General features: G+C 49.0%; 1 protein-coding gene across 27 annotated transcripts in view; it reads left to right on the top strand.

Annotated features, from left to right (window-relative positions):
- LOC105484792 (pleckstrin homology domain containing A6) overlaps positions 1–19,607 on the top strand; it is a 156,997-nt gene that overhangs the window by 90,100 nt on the left and 47,290 nt on the right. For 26 of the 27 annotated variants that reach the window (XR_011612938.1, XM_011746761.3, XM_011746745.2 and 23 more), the window contains 4 exons: positions 11,778–11,858; positions 12,854–12,968; positions 18,109–18,213; positions 18,871–18,943. Coding sequence is in view for 26 of the 27 variants with exons in the window: in XM_011746745.2 (XP_011745047.2) it covers positions 11,778–11,858; positions 12,854–12,968; positions 18,109–18,213; positions 18,871–18,943 (374 nt within the window). In the remaining variant the exon portion in view is untranslated. Of the gene's footprint in view, positions 1–8,414; positions 9,591–11,777; positions 11,859–12,853; positions 12,969–18,108; positions 18,214–18,870; positions 18,944–19,607 lie in introns of those variants that run through there. The other variant, XM_024793769.2, reaches the window with a different exon arrangement.

Raw genomic sequence — 19,607 nt, 5'->3', positions numbered from 1 at the left:
GGCGAGAGCAGAAGCAGCCAAGTTTCTGGGCATTTGAGGCCAAGAAAGAAGGGGAAGTAGAGTATAGGAGAGGAATTGGGGATACTTGTGTTCTGCCTCCTATTTGAGAGTCAGCCACAAATGTGACTAGCCAACCGCCATCGCTACACTCCCAGAAGTGTACTGGGATCATTATTCCCAGGCAGAGGGACTTCACGGGGGATGCAATCTGCGCAGTTGCTCCACATGCTTGGTTTAATGCTCTGCTGTTGCTGTCTTGAAATCCTTAAGTTTTGCACAAGGAGCCCTGCAAATGGTGCAGCTGGTCGTATTCCCAGGCCATCCAGAAGCTGCAGCTGCAGAATAGTTGCTCATATACTCCAACCAGTGTAGGCAGGCTCACCTGTTACTCAGGTGTCACTTACAGAGGCCGGCTTCTGTCCTGGCTGGCACCTGTGCTGCATCCTTTTCTCTTTCCTCCTCTCTGTTCCTCTCCCAGGGCACTCTGTTCCTCCTTGTTACAGCCTCCATGCCCAGTCTTTCTTCATGGCTGCTGCGTGGCAGGACAGGGCAGAAACAGCAGTGTCCCTTGTCTGACTGCCCTGCCTTCCTTCTCAGGCCCTCTCTTTTCCTTATCTGGGCCTTAGCCAGCATGGTCTCTAGGCTAGGTCTAGGCCTAGGAACACCTCTTCCTTTCCTCTGAGATTATCTTCCCTCCCCTCTGTAAGCCCTGGTTATCAGTGGATGCTCTCTGGCACCTGCTTCTTGCGATGTTTGCTTAGGAACAGGTTGTTTTCCTGTGATTTCCATAGGATCCAGGTCTGGATGAGTGCAGGGTGGGGAAGAGGAGGTGCAGGGAATGAAGAATCCTAAGCCTGCTGTCCTTGGTGGTACTTCCTCTACCCTGTCCTCCTCTATGCCAGTTCCTCCTGCTCTGGACCAAATGGCCCCACAGAAGACTTCCCTCTCCTCCTCCTCCCACAAGCATCAGCTAGAGGTTGGCCAATCCAGGAAGGAAAGGGAAAGCAGGAGGGAGGAACAGGTCCTCTGTGTCTCTAGCCTCCTCCGCAACTCTTCTTCCTTCTCCAGCTCTTCTCTCCTGTTCTTCTTAAGCTGCTGGATGACATTTTCCAGTGTTTCCCACTAGGCCAGCGCTGTTAGTAATGATACTTTCAAACCATGCAGAAGAGTCTTAATGCATGTGATTTAAAAATAATGAGCCTGGCCAACATGGCGAGACCGTGTGTCTGCTAAAAATACAACAAATTAGCCAAGCGTGGTGGCCCATGCCTGACATTCCAGCTACTGGGGAGGCTGAGGTGGGAAAATCGCTTGAGTTCAGGGAGCAGAAGCTGCAGTGAGCCAAGATTGCACCACTGAACTCCAGCCTGAAATACAGAACAAGAACCTGTCTCAAAAAAACAAAAATAAAAACAAACAAAAAACCAAAACAACAACAAAAACAACAAAAAGCACAAAAAACGAAAACAATGGATTGTCCAGATTAATTTGGAGTGAACTTTGGAATATATCATTTTTTATTTTTAACTTTTTGTTGTTGACAGCAGATTTTCCTTTCTTTTTAGCTTAGCTTAGGACTATGAGGGAACTTGTATTTACTGAAGACACTGAGCTCACATCAGCTGGTGGAAGGATACACCGGCTTAGAATTGCATTTCATAGAATTCAAAACTGGAAGGTGGCTTAGAGAACATCTAGCCTGGTGCTGTCCAATAGAATGTTCTACAATGATGGAATGTCCTATGACTATTCTGTCCCATATGGTAACCACTAGCTACTGTGGCTCTTTAGACACAGTGAAATGTGGCTAGTGTAACTGAGGAACTGAAATTTTAATTTTATTTAATTTTAATTATTCAAAATTTGAACTGCCACATACGACTAGTGGCTATCAACTTGGCGCAAATTTAGGATAGTGCTATTTATTTTATTCCCTTATTTTATTAATGATTATAACATTAGCTACTACTAAACAACTGGATGCGCCAGGCATTCTTCTAGAGGTTTTAAATATGTGATCTTATTTAGTCTTCCCAGCAACCCCAGTATCGTTACATGTTGCAGGTGGGGAAACTGAGACCCAGAAAGGGACAGTGACTTGGTACTGGTTAGTTATCAAGACTCCTGACTCTGAGACCACCGGCCTTATCCTTTTCCTTAAGGACAATCCACACGCTGTCCATTCCTTGCCATCACATGCCAGCTTTTTTCACAACTCTCCAAATCCCTTTCCAGATCTCCCTCTTCCTCTCCGGGATGTCAGGGGAGCTCACAAAGGATTGTCTCAGTCTGCAGCAAGTGCTCTCCTAGGCACAGTAGTTTTCTGGTTGGTTCCATGGTGGCCCTTGTTCCTAGGCTCCCTTTGGATCCTCCACCAGCAGGCAGCAGTGCAGGGATATCGCTCTGCCCTCAGAGCCCTTGGCAAGCTCCCCATGTACAGGGGAAGTGTTCAACATTTCCCACAATCCACCTGCCTCTAGCTTACCCTATTACTCCCAGTCTGAGAGAGAAGATCAGCTGAGCCCTCCTTGTAGGCCAGAGGCAGAATGGGTCTCCTTGGGCAGGTGAGGAGCAGCACTAACTTAGAGCCTGCTGTTGGCCCTCAACCCTTGTCATGCTACCCTCCAGCCGGGAGGCTCCTGCTCTCCAACTCTAGCTGGTTTACTGCTTTCCTCTTCCCAAGGCAAAGCTTCTGCTTTGTAGACTCTTATCAGAGTCTGGCTGGCCAGTAGGGAGGGGAGGGACAGGAGGGGGCATGAAGCAAATGCACCGTGCATACTGATCCCCGCAAGAGGGATTTGAGGCTGAGCTCCTGTCTCCTTCAGCCGCTATTCAGCATCCCAACCGGAACAGCACATGCCCCCTCCTCCAGGCAGTGGTGAGCCTGCTGGCCTGCCCTACAGCTGCTGCATCAAACTCAAACAGTTATTCAGTTCCCCTGTGTGTGAGGTGCTGGGCAGGGGCACAGCAATAAAGGCCAGGCTGTGGACAGTGTGTGTGTGGCTGCCCTTCCAAGCCCCACATCCAGGCAGCTGTTGTCAGACTAATGTTTATGGGTAGCCCCCAGCCCACATCACACACAGTCCCTAGACCTGTAGCCCACAGATGTTATCAGTGAAAAGGTTTGTGGCCTCATTACTGTGTTCTTGGAGCAGACCTTGAAAAGCCGGCATCTCCCCCTGAACCATGAACCTCTCTCCTGCTTTCCCAGAGATGAGGAGCTCAGATTGGGTGCATCACAGGGACAGAAAGAGGGAAGCCCAAGAAAACTCAAACTTTGACCTCTCCTGTCACTATAGCTGGGACAGTGCACCTCCGCTTCCCTGATTCTGAAATGGGCCTTCCTTGCCTCCCTCCCAGGGTAAGGACCAGAGACTGCATGAGTTTTATTTTTCTCTTTGTTCCATATGCCTTCAGAGCATCATAACCTTTCTTCCTCTGCTGTCTCGTCTAGTGGGAGATTTGTGTTGTCTACTGAAGAAGGCATCACTCAATACCTTTGTTTCCCTGTTAAAATGAGAAAACTAAGACACCAGACAGCTTGATTCTCAAATTGCTGGATTGGGAACCAAGAAGGCACTGGTAGCTTTTGATGATGGGGAAGGAGAGAAATCAGCCAGCTTCATAACTCTCCAAACATCCACTTTGTAAAATTCCTTTTGTGGGGTGGGGCAGGGTGGGATTGCTGCTCTCCGTAGGACACCAGAAGCAGATCTGCTGAGTTAGGGATGCAGAGACATGGTTTCAGTGACCTTCTGTAGACCCGGTGGTGGACAGCTGGGCTGCCTCAGCCTCTGAAGGGCAGGGGTTTGAGATTCAACTCAGAGCTGGAAGGGGGGTGGGGCATAATTAATTATTGCCCTGCCCTGTTACCCCTTGGGATCCGTTCCACATTGCTGGCTGTCAGGAGAAGGCAACTTGGAGGCGAGGGGGCTGGGGCCTTTTTTCTCTGCTTCTGTCTGGCTTAGCTACTGAGGAAAGGCTGAGAGGAGGAAAACCCAGAGCTGTAGGCAGCTGCTTCTCCTTTGAATTTCCCCTCTCTTTAGAAGGGAACAAAACAAGAGCACACAGCACAAGGAGGAGCTCCAGGGAGCTGGATTGCCCCAGTTCTCCAAGTTGGGTCAGGGTGAAGGAGAAAGTGTCTCCCAGTCTGCCCATGGCAGCTTCTGGTGGTAGAATCGCAGTTCTCCGCAATTGGAAGACACTTCAGTGTTGAGACAGTTAAGGTCTGGCTGTAACCGGGAATGATATTCAATAATTCATCAACCAGAAAGGACGTTGGACTGGAGTCTTGGAGGGCCCTGTGGTGCCAGGCATTAACTCTTTTGTCTCTGGGTCATGGAGATGTGAGGAGGTCTCAGGCTGTGGCCCAGAGGTGGGGCAGGGACACTCGAGGGACTTGGGGGAGCAGCTTTTCACCCACCAACATGGAAGAGCTTCAGTATTTGGATCACTGGCATGGTTATGCTGTCTACTTTGGTTGTCTTCATTTTTCAGAAGACAAATAGAATTCCATAAAGTGAAATAACAAGTTTAAAGACGAACCAAGCTAGGGTGGGAGGTCAGAATGAAGTTCCCCTGTATAATCTCCATGTTTTCTCTCATGCACACACATGTGCGTGCACACACACGAGCTCGAACCCATTACCCTGACTGAAGTACACCTTGCCCTCCTGCTCTCAGCCTGCCATCTTAGGCCTTCCTATCTCCTCTCATAGGGATAAGGGACCACCCAGGCCCAGAGCAGGGGCTGGGAGACACTACAGTGAGAGAATGGGGGAAGGAGAGCACCTGGGCTGGAAGGGAAGAAACCTGGACCTAGCCCCCTGATTTGTGATTTCTCTCCCTTGTCCATGGAGCCATCTCTTCTATCTTCTGTCTGTGGTGGGAGCTGGGCTCACATAGAACATGCCCAGCCTTCCATAACCGCCCATAACAGGTTTGGGATGGGGCTGGGGGTGTGGTGAGGATGGGCAGAGTTAAGCAGGAAAGGGAGCAGCATGGGTCTTGTCTCCTAGACATGCAGCTGAGTAGCTTAGGACGTTTCAATAAACTGGCTTGGGGCAGAGACGTACCATCTTCTTGACACTTTGGAAATAACTGTGGCATCAAAGTGGGGGATGAGCAAGGGCAAAGAAGAAAGGCAAAAGCAAGTACAAGGCTGGATGACAACCACTGGCAGCTGGTCTCCAGCACCCAGAGAACTGGTATTTTGATCTTCAAGGAGCACATGGAGGAGAGACAGTGGGTATTGTTGTTTTTAGAGACGGGGGTCTTGCTCTGTTGTTTTTTAGAGATGGGGGTCTTACTTTTTTTTTTTTTTTTTAGAGATGGGGATCTTACTCTGTTTTTTAGAGACAGGGTCTTGCTCTGTTGTTTTTAGAGACGGGGGTCTTACTCTGTTATTTTTAGAGATGGGAGTCTTGCACCTCAGGTTGGGGTGCAGTGATGCAATCATAGTTCACTGCAGTCTCGACCTCCTGGGCTCAAGTGATCCTTCTGCCTCTGCCTCTGAGTAGCTGGGACTACAGATATGTGCCACCATGCCTGGCTAAGGCAGTGTTGTTTGGAGGAGCTCCTTCCTACCTGCAAATACCTAGAGGGGCTGCCAGGGCCTGACCCTCTTTGACCTCTTCTTTATGTGGCAGCAATATGTAGGAAAACAGAGAGCTTCAAATGAGAAGTGGCTAGGAAAGTGTATTTTCTCCTGGAGATGGCAGGGGGAGCTTCAGGAGTCAGGTGCATGAAAATGGCTGGAAACATAAACAGAGTTGGTTTTTAATTGGGACAGGATGCTGGAGCAGATAAGCCTCCTTGAAAATAATGATGAGATCCAGATGGGGAGGCACAGAGCAGGAACCAACCCTCTCCCCACCTTCCCCTCCTCTGTGGCAGCAGCAATCCTCCCTGGAGTGTGGACAGTCTCGGCTTGGAATTTGCTAGCTAGGAGAAAGAAGGAAGTGGGAGGGATGGGACCCCCTTTCCACTTGCCTTGCATGCAAACCTCTCTCAACCTAATGAGCTGTAATGCTGGAAGCCAAGGCATCCTCAGGATGGGGAAGCCAGGCCAGGGCTAATTCTTTGTCAGCAGATTCTCAGGAGCTATGGAAATGAAGCAGCTTGGTGTACAGCAGATAATCAAGAGAGGCCCAGTGGGTAGAAGGAGTGGAGTATCTCTCCAGTCATTCAATATTGATCACAGTGGGGTTCCAGGCATCCAGCCTGGGTGTGTGTGTGCACGTGTGCACATGTGTGAACATGCATGCCTACAAAAGATCATGAAACTTGGATTAATTTTTGCCACTCTTGACAGTGTAGTGCCAGGTATACTGCATGTGGATGCTGACTCTCCAGGGGGATGTTTGGAGATGAAACAATGCAGTGTTATCTCTATGTGAGGTGCTGTAGGGGCTGAGGATGTCTCTTGAACTACAGGAAAGCTTTAAGTAGGTGCAGAGACAAAGGCCTGGAAAATGGAGAGGATCTGCTTCTTTTCTTTGTAATTTATTGGTCTTGGGACTTCCAGAGTGCCTGCCCCTGGCACTCCCAGCCATGCTGCATACACAATCTTCTTAAGCCTGGGACTATGTGTTTTTCATTTTTTCGCTCTTGCATCTGGCATATTTCTTAATTTGTTTTTCACAGCCATTATCTCTTCTGCATCAAATGGTCCACATTTTGAAAGTTTACAGCTATTATTTCATAGAGTTAGCATGTGTGCTGGTGAAGCGAGCACTATTATTTCATATAGTTAGAAGGTACCTCATTTACACATGAGAAAACTAAGGGCCCAAGAAATAAAGTCACATTGCTAACTCAGGTTGGATCTTGGACTGAATGTTTGGTCCTGCCATATTTGTTCCCACTGACGGCACTGCCATCAGGGCCACCCTCATAGTGCATAAGTGACCACCAACTGGACTGCTCTGGAGTTTAGGACTGCTTCTACCTCCACCACACGATCTCTTTTACCACCTGAAATTTTCCCTTCTCTTGGGCGGAATTTGAGAGGTCCATTTGGATATGTATTCATAGATTCATAATCATTTGTCCTTGACAAATGGAAGCCTTTCGACATCCCAAAAGGAAGGAGAGAGGAAGGAGAAAATGGATTACCTATCGTTTCCCTTTTTAATGTTCTGCCTCTTGTAAGTTCTTCTTGATGTCTAACTAAAATGAAAATCTGCCATACTGTGCAGTTTGTTGGCAAAGGGAAAGAACCCCTGCTAGACATTCTGTGTGCAGACTTAATTCAGAGGATTTCGGAGCTCTCGATGAGCAGGGGAAGCCCCAAGCCTGCCTTCGTTCCTACTCCCTCGTGCTATCTTTACAGGGCATAGGAGAAGTAATTTAACTTGCAGCTTAAGCAAAGGCTGTGGGAGGCCCCTGAGCTCAGCTTGAAGAGAAAGGGGATATTTTTGCCTTCTAGAGGAAGAAAGCTCATTTTCCCAAAGCACCCCTACCCCCTCCTCCTTCTGTGCAGATGAGCTTAATTTTCTTCCCCTCCTACTGAAGGTGGATCAAAGCCAAGCTATGTATTCAAGGGGGAGCTAGGCAGGGAAGCTGAGTGAGGGGGCGAGGGGGCAGAAGCAGAGCTTCTCTCATGGAGAGGAAGTAATTAATTTTAAGAGAGAGCTAAGATAGGGAAGCCCTTGGTGATAGAATGTCAAACTCCAAATGCAGGTGGTTAAAAATTAAGTCAGGGCTGGAGAGTTTCTATTATTCATTCATTCAACAAATATTTATCGAGCACCTGTTTTGTATGGGCAGGAACCTCAACCGGGCATCAGGAGAGGGCCCAAGAAACTGGATTAGGGACAGGGAAAGGAAGTGATCTGAAAACCGAGGCCTCCTCTCACCAGGATAAATCATTTGCAAAAGTCCCATGAAATAGCTGAATGTATTGACCTTCTGGATTTAAGATTAAGCTATTTAAATATCAGCAGCGGTTGACCCCAGTTATATCGTACCAACATGTCTCATTATGGGTTAAATAATAATGTTGTCCATTTGCTTTTCCATTCACTGATGACATTATTCCCCGATAAAGTTCTTGCTCAATCCAAAAAATTAGATTAGCCCCTTCCTTTCAGTGTCTGTTGTGACATCACAGAATTGCCATAGCAACAGACTGTGATGTCAGCAGGCTGCCTGGTGCTGCTAAAAAGAACCACGTTGGTCAAAAAAGGAATCTGTCATGTGAAGACGAAATGGAATAATATAGAAAGCCAGAGGAACTGAAACGTGATATCAAAAAGAACATCTTGGCAGGATAAGATAACAGTGGGTCTGGAGCCTCCTTTGCTAGAACTCTTTACAGAAAACCAAGGAACTTAATGAGGATTGATTGGAGAACAGACTTGCCTAGAAGCAGGGGGATGGCAGTGATGTCCTTCGGAAGGCCCTCGCAGTCCAAGGATCCTAAGACATGAAGGACATTAGGAAAGGGGGAGCGCTGACCATCTTTAGCCGCTGAAGAATTCAGGGGAATTAGCATCGATACAAACCTCCTTGCTTCTGAGCAGATCTGACAGTCACCAGCTGGAATGTATCATCTCGTGTCTGGGAAGATTTTCAGCCATAAACACACAATGACCCCCTCTCAAGCCCCATTTGCCGCCCTATTCCTCGCAAGCCTTGGGAGGAAGCTCTCCTTTAACATTGCCTGAGCAGTCCCATCCCAGCCACCAGCTCTGGCTCCACAACGTCCACGCCCATCTGGTCGACTTGCTTCTCATCTGTAGGACCGCCACACAGGGAGGGAAAGCAACCCTGTGCTCTCCGGGGGGAGCAAGTCGGAGGGACGGGGGCAGAGGAGCTTCATTCATTATGCTCCTGTCCACACAGAAGAAGGCTGGGCAGGCTGACAGAAGGGAAAGGAGACCTGCTCAATCAATCTCAGCTTCTCAGCAGCGGCAGCAATAACAGCAGATGAATCTGGAGCTTCATTTAACCCTTATGCCCACGGGATCTGAAGGATCTCTGAGAAGCAAGTTGATTTTCAGCTTAGGAGCCTGTGTTGTGGGTTGGGAATTGGGGAGGCAGGAGGACTGTCTCCCTACAGGTCAGGCTGGCATGAGTTTCAGCCGTGCAGATGGGAACGCAGCCCCAGACTCCTTCACCCGCCCAGCTACTCTGCGTCCTTAGCTCACTGAGGTCGGACTACCTGGGAGTGCCACACCTGCTCCGTGTATGTCTGTCTCTCTATTTCAGCATTTTCTCCTTGGGGAGCTGAATGGGGAGGATATCATCCCCTCCTTGTTTATTCTGCCTCCAGTCCTCTGACCAGTAGCATTCTGGCCGAATACAAGGAAGCCACAGGCCTACTAGGGCACCTAGGCGACCCCTACCACCACCCAAGGAGAGTGCCCTCCTGGTTCTCCAGAGCCAGAGCCAGGAGGAGGGGGAACTGCCAGAGTCTCTGCCACCGATCGCTCTGCATCTCTGCCACAGCCTTACCAGTTGGACCCGAGGACTTACTTCTCAGAGGCATGGTAGGAGCAGGGTGGCCAGCGGGTCCTCTGAGGCTGCCAACCTGGGGACGGACCTGCCAAAAAGATGTTGAAGTTTCGGGCTGATCGACGGGTCAGGTAGGGATTTCTTCCACAGATCATGAGCCAAGTTAAGTCAGAGCAAGCTGAGTTGGCAGCTCATCCTGCTTGGATCCGGGGGCTTCAGAGTAAGGGGTCTGCTTGAGATGACCTGGAGAAGGAAGCATAGTTAGGTCAATGGTTGCTGCATTGCAGTGCTTGTGAAGGGGAAGCTATTTTGAAATTGGTAGTGCCGGGATAGAATGAGGACGTCATTTGTAGGGGTTGCTGGGTAGGAAAGTCTGGGGCTAGGAGAGATGTGCCATTCCCTAGAAGTCTTGTGATGGTTGGCAGCAGACTGTGTGTGTACGCTTCTGTGTGTGTATGTGTGTGTGTGTGTGTGTGTCTATGCCAGTGCCTGCAGGGAAGATTCCAGCAGTTATCATCGGGAACACGCAGAGCAGAAGGAGACTGGAGGGTCAGGGCAGGGGGCGGGTGCCCTGCGCCACTGGGAAAAAGCAGACAACTTGACACCTCAAAGGACACTGTAGTTGCCGCAGACTGCTTGCCCCCCAGACCACTAGATGGGACAGAATCAGGGGCAGACAAGGGTCACCGGAAACAGTGACCCTTCCTTGCAAAGATCCCCTGTGATTAAATTGAGGAGCATGTCCTTGTTGGACCTGGGAGGGAGGTGGGAATAAAGTTTGGGAAGTAGGGAGTGGCTTATCAACGTGCTAGACTCAGAACCCAGGCCCGGTGGACACGCGCCCGATTTTGGGTCCTGACTGGTAAACCTGAGCTGCAAAGCCCAGATTTCCGCACAGACTGTAGGCACTGCCTGCTGTGCTTTTATCTCCTGCATGTCTTTGGATTACATCTGAGCGTGACAGCTTTGGAAACTGAAAAAAACAGTCTTTGATATTATCTTTAGCTTTAGCAGACAGCCCAAGGGTTGGGATGTGTCCTAGGCTATTGAAAGGGGGCCCCCAAAAGGTTATTTTCCTTCTCTGATGCAACTGAAGGGACTAAGCTAAGATCTCCTTCCTCTGCTGCTGGCTGACCTGCCACTTGTCAAGCAGAGCTGGCCCTTTGCTGTGGATGTGCTTGAGTGGCCCAGTCTCCATGGCCTCTGGCCTAGTGCCTGCTTCTTCCGGTAGTTTGGCACCTACGCTGGGTTCTCACAGTATTTCTCAAGAGCGATGGGCGACGAGGCCCTTAACTCGTCTAGTCCCTCCACTGGCTGGATGCTTGAATCTCCACTGCTACATTCTTGTCAAGTAGTCACAGCTTACAGGATCCATCTCAGGGGTTGCCATTGCGGCTTAGACCTGCTGCATCAGCCCCTCTGCGCTCTGTCTGCTGCCTTCCTCCCCATCTCCCTTGAGAGCCTCCTTGGGAACTCTCCTGACACTCAGCCAGTCGGAGGAGCCACAGCAGGTCTTCCCAAGGAGCCTCCACGATGCTGCTCCCCATCTGCCTCTGCACTTACCCCCTGACCCCCCAACCCCTAGTTCCTGCTCCCTTCTGCTTCCTGGCAGGCCGTCCTCACAACACCCTGCCCCTTTCCTGGCCACAGCATCCCTTAATGAGATTGGACTGTTGAGCTACCACTGACCTTCATACCTGACAGCCCCTGAGGTCTCAATGACATCAAGCAGCCCTTGGACAGGAGACCCTGGACTTAGAGTGTGGGTGGGTCCAAGCCCAAGCTCAAGAATGGAGTTTTTCGAGCTCCCATTTCCTTTTAAGAAAGAGACACAACATAAAGCAGGAGAAGGAGAAGGAGTCCAAGGTCACAAGAAAGTTTTTTCAGCAAATAATGAGGGAGCTTTTTTTTTTTTTTTTTTAAATGTGGCTCACCGGCAGGCTCTGTCCCTGGGAGAGAACCTGCCACGCATGAGGCCCTGATGTGCTGAACTGGCTGTTGGAACCCCTCTTCCCCACACTTAGGATAAGCACTGAAAGAGTTCAGTGTGGCTTGTTTCCAGCCCCAGATAACTTTAGTAAGTAGTTAGCACTGACTCGTGAGAGGTGACCAGGTTTCATTTCTTCCTTTCCCCACCCCCTGCCCCCACCCTCATCCGGATGTCAGCCCAGGCCTCCCATGGATCCCCCTGGAGGACAGAGGCACAAGCTCCTTACATGGTCACCTGTCCCTGTCACCACCCAGGGTCTGTCCACATGTTGGTTTTTGTCTCTGCCTTCTTCATCTTTACCATGACTCTTCTGTTTTTCCCTCTATAGCCACAATGAAAGAAGGAACACATTTCTACACCCAGTGACTGGCCAGGTCCCAGACGAAAACAAAACATTTGACTTGAAAATGTAAGTGTGTCCCCTACTTGCTGTTTGGCCTTTCTGTCCTTAACCACTACTATCCCACCGCCTCCTTGCAGCTGGAAAGCAGAAGGCAACGGGGAGGGGAAAGGAAAGCAGAAGGGCTTTGCAGTCAGTCACCTCGGTTCTGAGGACTGGAAGCATCTGAGACCCATCTGGCTTGACACCCTCATCCACTTTTCCTAGGGTCTAGCAGAAGCCAGGTTGGCGTACCCCGCAGGTTGAGCTGATGGAGTAGAAAACAGGTGTGAGGCTGGCATAGCACCCAGGGGCCTTTGAGGGAAGAGCTGAGAAAATCTGATATGATCATGAGAGCCAAATGCTAATTCCTCTCACTGTGGATCCTGGCTCACCGAATGAAAGGAGAAGAAGAGAAAAGAGGATTAATTAATCTACTCTCATAGGCCACTAGGCAGTTGTGTCTTTTAAAGTAGAGGAAAAGGATTTCTGGAGCCCCAGGGTCTAGACTTTTAAAATAAATGTCCAGGGCCGGGAACAGGTGGCTCATGCCTGTAATCCCAGCGTTTTGGGAAGCTAAGGTGGGAGGATCATTTGAGTCCAGGAGTTTAAGACCATCCTGGGCAACATAGTGACATTCTGTCTCTCTAAAAAAAATAAATAAATAAAAATTAACTGGGCATGGTGGCCCATGCCTGTGGTCCCATCTCCTATGGAGGCTGAGGTGGGAAGATCACTTGAGCCTAGGAGTTCGAGGCTGTGGTGAGTCCTGATTGTGCCACTGGCTACAGACTGGGTGACAGAGCATGATGCAGTCTCAAAAAATAAATAATTGTCCAAGGTCACCAGCATATAATTTCAGAAGGGTTGAAGGAGTGGCTGAGGTGACTGCTCAATGGCACTCAAGAGATCTAATTTTGTGTTGATGCTGAAACAGTGGGTGGCAGGGTGTGGAAAAGGGATGGGTGGTTTCCATTGTTTCTTGGCTCTCACCAATCTCTTTTTTCTGGTTGACTTGAAATCAGATCAGCCTTGGACATGTCCAATAAAACAGGTGGGAAACGCCCGGCTACCACCAACAGTGACATACCCAACCACAACATGGTGTCCGAGGTCACTCCAGAGCGGCCCAGCGTCCGGGTAAGTCCAGCCCTCAAGGCAAGCTGTTGGGCTGGAAATGTCTTCAGTGCATGTTTAGTGGAATCTCTGGGAATCCCAGGAAATCGTAGCCTGTCCAGCTATTTCTGCAGGCTCCAAGAGTAGGCAAGGTGACCCAGAAAGAGAGTGGAGAGTAGGAAGGGAAGAGGGCTCAGATCAGAACCTCATAGAAGACCAACATCTAGACCAGGGGTTCTCAACCTCAGCACTGCTGGCAGTTGGGGTTGGATGATTCATCGTGCTATGAGACTGTCCTGTGCATTGTAGGATGTTGAGCAGCATCCCTGGCCTCTGACCACTAAATGCCAATAGCGCCTCTTTTCCAGGGGTGACTATCAACAATGTCTCCAGATATTGTCAGGATTTTTTGTCCCTTGGGGACAAAATCTCCCCAACCTCATTGAGAGCCACTGGTCTTGCAGGACAGTCACGAAGGTCATGGCGATTGAGAGCTCAGAGAAGGGGGAAGGAAGGAAGAGAGCCCCAGGAGAAGGAAATCTAGAGAAGAATGTTGCAAAGAGGGCCAGGAAGACAAAGGCTGAAAGTGTCCTCTGGGTTTAGCAGCAATGTGGTCACTGGGGACCCTGACAAGGGCAGTTTGAGTGGTGTGAGAAGAGCAGAAGGCAGGCTGGAGAGGTAAAAGTGGGGATGGGAGAGGAGACATAGGAAGAGCATAGTGTAGAAACTGCTCTTCTAAGGAACTAGACAACAAATGTTAGTATATCATCACATAATGGAGCACTTGCCAAAAATTAAAATGAACTGGAGCTATATGTATTAACAAGGATAAATCTTGAAAATATAACGTTGAGTAAAAAGCAAGTGGCAGAATATGAGAAATATGATATCACTTATGTAAATGTACAGACATGAAAAGCAGTACTACATATTTATAGGAACATCTGTAGTAGAAGTGCATAATCATGGACAGGAAGACTAATTTTGGGTCAGTGGTTGCCTCTAGGGAGGAAGCAAAGGTAATGAGACTGGTGAGGGGCTTGAGGGAGTTTTAGCTCCAGTTGTCTTGTTTTATTAGGGCAAAACAACATGAAATGATGATCATCGTATTATTCCCTACTTTTCTGAAATGTTTGAAATACTTCAAAAAAGTGTTTTTAAAGACACTTGACTGTGATGGGAAACGGAAGGGCAGGGAATGGAAGCTAGAAGGTAATGCAGGACTGGAGGGAGGTTTCATTTGTTGGTTTGGTTTTGTTTTAAGATGTCAGAGGTGTGAGGGGAATGGGCCAGTAGGTAGTAGGTTCGGGAGAAAGAGGACAGCCAGTGAGTCACATTTCTATGGAGACGGAGAGAGTCAGATGCAGAGGTGCTGTTAGACTGGATGGGGAAAAGCCACCTCTTCCTGAAACTGCATTAAAAGAAGGCGTGTGAGGCTAGGGAGTGGGTGTCTAGGAAATTAAAGAGACTCTCACATGATGTCCTCAACTTATGCAGGAAAGTAGGAGGCAGGGTTTTCTGCTGAAAGGAATGGGGTGGGTGGGGAAGCATCAGGTGCGGGGCTGGGAGCTTGAAAATACGTGATACAGGTTTGGGGAATAGGAATGATGGTCAATGAAGGACACATGAAATGTTGCCCTATACTTTCAAAGGATCATCTGGGGCAGTCGAGTGTGATTCTATGTAGCCCTAAATCTGCAGGTTTGCGTGATTTTCCTCCAGCATGCTCATAGCCTGGCTGTGAGAGCAGGGAAGGCAGGTAGTTGGATTAGCCTTAGTTTGCCGAGAAGCTATGGCAGAAAGATAGGAGGCCAGGATATTCAGGAGTTAGTGGGAGGTTGCCCGGAGTGGTAAACTATGGGGTGGCAGCCTCTAGGCCATGGAGAGAGGGGGCAGAATTATGAAAGAGTTGGACTGAGAAAAGGGAAGGATTTAGAGATTTGCATAGGGTTGTGGTGACTTCTTCCAAAAGCTAATCTCAGTCATTATATGTGTATTTTTGTTAGTAATGTTCAGATAATAATTTTATTTCCCAGTTGTGGGAGTACTTTATAATAAAGGCCAATTTCTTCCTTACTTCCTTCTACAAACAGTTGCTGAGTGCTTGTTATGGCTGGACACCTTGTCGGTTCTAGTGAGAAAGAGATGAAAAAGTCAAAATTCCTCCCTGCAAGGAGCTCATGGTGCAATGGAGGAGATAGAAAGCTGTACTGTGACAGGTTTTAGGCAAGGGGTGTCCAATCTTTTGGCTTCCCTAGACCACACTGGAAGAAGAAAAATTGTCTTGGGCCACATATAAAATACACTAACACTAACAATCTCTGATGAACTAAGAAAAAAAAATCATAATGTTTTAAGAAGGTTTGTGTCGGGCTGCATTCAAAGCCATCCTGGGCTGCATGTGGCTCACGGGCCATGGCTTGGACTGTACAGATGTGTGGAGAGTAGTGTGCAGCTAACCACTCAGGGGCATCAGGACTTCGTGGAGCGGGGGAGTCTGCAGCAAACTTTAAAGCATGAGTTGGGATTTGACAGTGGCCAAGGGAGGATGGGTCCTCCCCCAATGCCAGGGAGCACGCTGCGAAAGGCACAGGAGGATGAGAGAACCAGAGGCAGGGCCTGTCTGGTGAAGGGACAGAAGGTGGGTGACAGGCCCTGCCAGATCTCACAAACCTGTCCTCTGTGCTGTGCTGAGGAATCCAACCTCTCTCCTAAGTGATGAGTTCAAGAGAGAAATAGGATTGTTTGTGTTTTGGAAAAAAACCTTAGTTCGTGGTAGAGGGCAGACAGCAAGAAGTGATGGGGACCTTTAAGACAACAATAGTGGAATTTGAGAGGGAAAAGCAGATTTGAGAACTATTAAGGAGACAGACTCATCAGCCCTGTATACACGATTGCGTAATGGAACAGAGGAATGAGGGACCCATGGAAGATAACACGGAGTTCTAGGGTGGGTGGCTAGGTGGCTCATAGTACTATTCACCAAGATGAGAAGTACAGAACAGGCTTGGTTAGAAAGAGAATGAGTTTGGTTTTGCACTTATTTAATCCTGGCCAGACAAGCAGGTATAAAATGGGTTGAGCTGGAAGAGAGGTCTTGGCTGTAGCTTAGGGAGCTTTTATCATATTACTCATAGCGGAAGCAGTGGGTATGGATGAAGTGACACAGGCATGATGTAAAAATGAGAAAATAAAAATAAAATAATAAACGTGTGATTGAGGCCCACCAACACTTGGAGAGTGGAAGTAGGGGAGATTGAGAAGGAGTGGCCACAGACGGAGGTATTGAAAGGGAAACAATAGTGTTGTAGAAACTCAAAGAAGAGTTCCAGGAAAGTCAGAAAGGTTATGACTGCCCAATGCTTTAGAGTGAGTGGCTTAATTCCATAACAGTGCAAGAGCCATTTCAGAAAATAGGTAGAGGAGGTTTAGGAGTGATGGAAGGAGAGAAAGTTGAGACTCTTCCCAGGAGCCTAGGACTGAAGAGTAAGTAAGGGAAAGTATTACCTCACAGTGGACCTTGGGTTATAGTGTTGAAAGGGGAATTTGGGTATGTGTGTGGCAGCATGAGAGAGAGAGACAGAGACACTTTCAGATGGAGAGACTTGAGTGCATTTGCTGAGGAGAAGATATCAGTGGAGGAGGAAGCATCAGAGATATATTTGAGAGGAGATGATCGGTGGAGCTAAGTCTCAGAGGACACAACGGGTTAGAAATGTTAGCCTTGGAAGGAGGGCAGCACCTCTTCTTTTGACACTGGAGGGGAAGAGGCAAAGATAGTGTAAGTACAGTCATTTTCTAGGTAAAAGGGTGTGACATTGAGGGAGTGCATGTCTAATAGCCTCGAATTTCTCTGTGGAGGAGCAGATCCACTGTGGGGACCTCCCTCTGGGGAGGGCAGAGGCAGGGGAGGTCGGGGGGCTGGGAGGATGGTGAGGGTGTGGAGTGGAGCTGCCATCTGGTGCTGAGCCTCCTGGGATTGGGACTGTGGCTCTGTGGCAACCTCATCTGTATGGCAGTGTGATATTTTTTTTTCTCCGACAGCACCATAATCTGGCTATCAGTGCAGGGAGAGTAGATAATTTGATTCATTTGGAGTGCTATATTGAGTTTTAGAGAAGGTGAGGTAGGAAGACAATAGATGGGGTTTGTGAGAGCCCAGTGGATATACTCCACCATGGGGCCTAGGATTTGTAGGGAAGTAACGAAAACTGGGAGGAGCTGATGGATCCAGAAAAAAGGAGAATTCAGGAGCTGGGGACCTCAATGGAGTAGAAAAGCTGGTATTGAGTTAATGGAGTGAGAAAGCCCAAAGGGTGGAATGTTGGGATCAGAAAGCAGGAATCCTGGAAGTGAAGATGGTAGCAGCGGAGGGGCTTGGGGTGCTGAGAAGACTAAAGGTGTAGAACTGGGAGTGTTGCTGGAGTGCAGGTGGAGAGTGCTGGAGCTGAGGACATCAAGGCTGTATAAAGTTAGGGCATTGCTGGGTCATGCTCCTGAGCAAGGAGATTTTCCACAGTGATGCAAGACAGAATGAAGAGGAGGACTAACATCAAAACCCTTAGACTCTGAAAGAACGATTGAGAAGCGGACAGTGATGAGAAGGATTAAACAGTGGGAGATCAGGCAGTGGTGCTTCCAGCAAGGTGGACTATTGCCCGAGTGTGGAAGAATGACAGTGTTCACGTGGCAACACAGAGCTAGAACATCCGTCTCTCCTCGCGGCTCTGTGTTATGTTGGGCACGAGACGATGCACGGGACCCTCAGAGGATGAGGATGCAGGGAGTTAACTTGCAGAACGCACTGTGGAAGAGAGAGGGAGTAAGGCGGCTGGGAGTAGGATAGGCCAGAGTGAAATTGGAAATCCTATTATTTTCACCTCCAAAAAAAACAAAAAGCTGTGAGACAGGTAGAACTATTATTTTATTTTTTTGGAATTATTATTTTGAGCCCTATTTTAGAAATGAGAAACATTGCCAAAGAACTGGAAGGCCCTGCTCTTGAGTTAGTAATAGATCCAAGATTCACACCTAGGCCCCTTGGCTTGAGTGCACCCCGGGGTTAACCCTAGGGAGAAGCAGCTCTAGCAGGGCTGGCTCCCTTGCAGATAGAGCAGGAAGGAGGAGACTGGGGACCTAGGTCAGCTTCTCTTTCTGCCCCTAGGCAACTCGCACAGCCCGCAAAGCTGTCGCCTTTGGCAAGCGCTCACACTCCATGAAGCGGAACCCCAATGCACCTGTCACCAAGGCGGGCTGGCTCTTCAAACAGGTGAGGCCACCCTGCTGTTCTGGCCACCGTAGCCTCCACCTTTTCCTCATAGATGAGGATTCCTCTGTGCTTATGACAGTCCATGTATTTTTTTGGTATGTCCTCCTGCTGTCTCTGTGAATGAGTCTCCTAATTTTATAAAGGCTCAGAGAAACTGAGTATCTTCCCAAAGTCATACAGAAAAATTTGTGTCAAACTTGGGAACCCAGCCCGTGTCCTGATGGGCAGATGCAATGACCTTGAAACATGCTGAGTCCCTAACCCCATGGAAACAACCCACTAGCTCCCCAGCAGGTCCTGTTTATTATGGTGGGGGTAGGGGTGTCTCCTGAAAGTCTAGGATTCACAGATTGGCACCAGATTGGCCTTGCCGCTATCCCTGCCTGCCCTTCCACTCACTCGTTCTGCCCATCTCTTGCCCCTGTTCTCCTTCCCAGGGGAGGCACTGAATGACAGAACTGGAAGGTCATAGGCAATAATCTAATGTCAGTTCCTTGCATCTGAGGTCTCCAGGGGTTGCTGCCGTGCATTAACAGCAGAGCCGCAGCTAGGGCCACGATGTCCTTATAATTGACATGGTGCCCTTTTCCCCGCATTCCACCTCCTCTTCCACATCCAGCCTGCAGCCCTCACATCTGCCTCTCCCGTGTCCCGCAGGCCAGCTCCGGGGTTAAGCAGTGGAACAAGCGCTGGTTCGTCCTGGTGGATCGCTGCCTCTTCTACTATAAAGGTGAGCTTGGCCCTTGGACTGGCAGGGATGGCAGGAAGCCAGGACCCACCACTCTTTCTCATTCTGCCATATCCCCAAGCTTGGCTTTGGATGGGCACTGGCAGGGCAGATCTCCTCACTGTGGTCCTGGCACCAGTGGCAGCAGGATAAAAACAAAGCTCACTTGTTCACTCACACACTCACTCACTCACCCATTCAGTTCACATTCAACAATGCTTGCTAGGTTTCAGGCAGAGTTCCAGCGATACACTGGGTGAACAAGGTGGTCATATGGCTGGTGAAATCCTGGGGGAATGGGGAGAGAGGACAAGGACAAAGAGGAAGAGGTCACTAGTCACTACTAGCAGGTCACCTACTAATTGGAGCTTGTATGTGGCCTTTCCTCCTGTCCCACTGGAATGCATAGTCCCATCTGTGAAGGCAGGAACTTTTGTCAGTGTTGGTCACTGCTGTATCCACAGCACCCAAAACACTGCCTGCCATTTAGTCGGTGCTCAGTCAATACTGAATGAGTGAACATAATATCCTCCAGCTTCACCTTCTCTGCTGACCCCAACACCCTTTCCCTACTCTCTATTTTTAAAAGTTGTGCCAAGGCAGGCTGAGGGCACCAGCAAGGGTTGAGGTCAGTGATGGTGGCACCATGTGGATGCAGGGGAGGAAA

The sequence above is a fragment of the Macaca nemestrina genome, chromosome 1 (assembly GCF_043159975.1).
Source record: "Macaca nemestrina isolate mMacNem1 chromosome 1, mMacNem.hap1, whole genome shotgun sequence".
NCBI lineage: Eukaryota > Metazoa > Chordata > Mammalia > Primates > Cercopithecidae > Macaca > Macaca nemestrina.
This window is presented reverse-complemented; position numbering and strand designations above follow the sequence as displayed.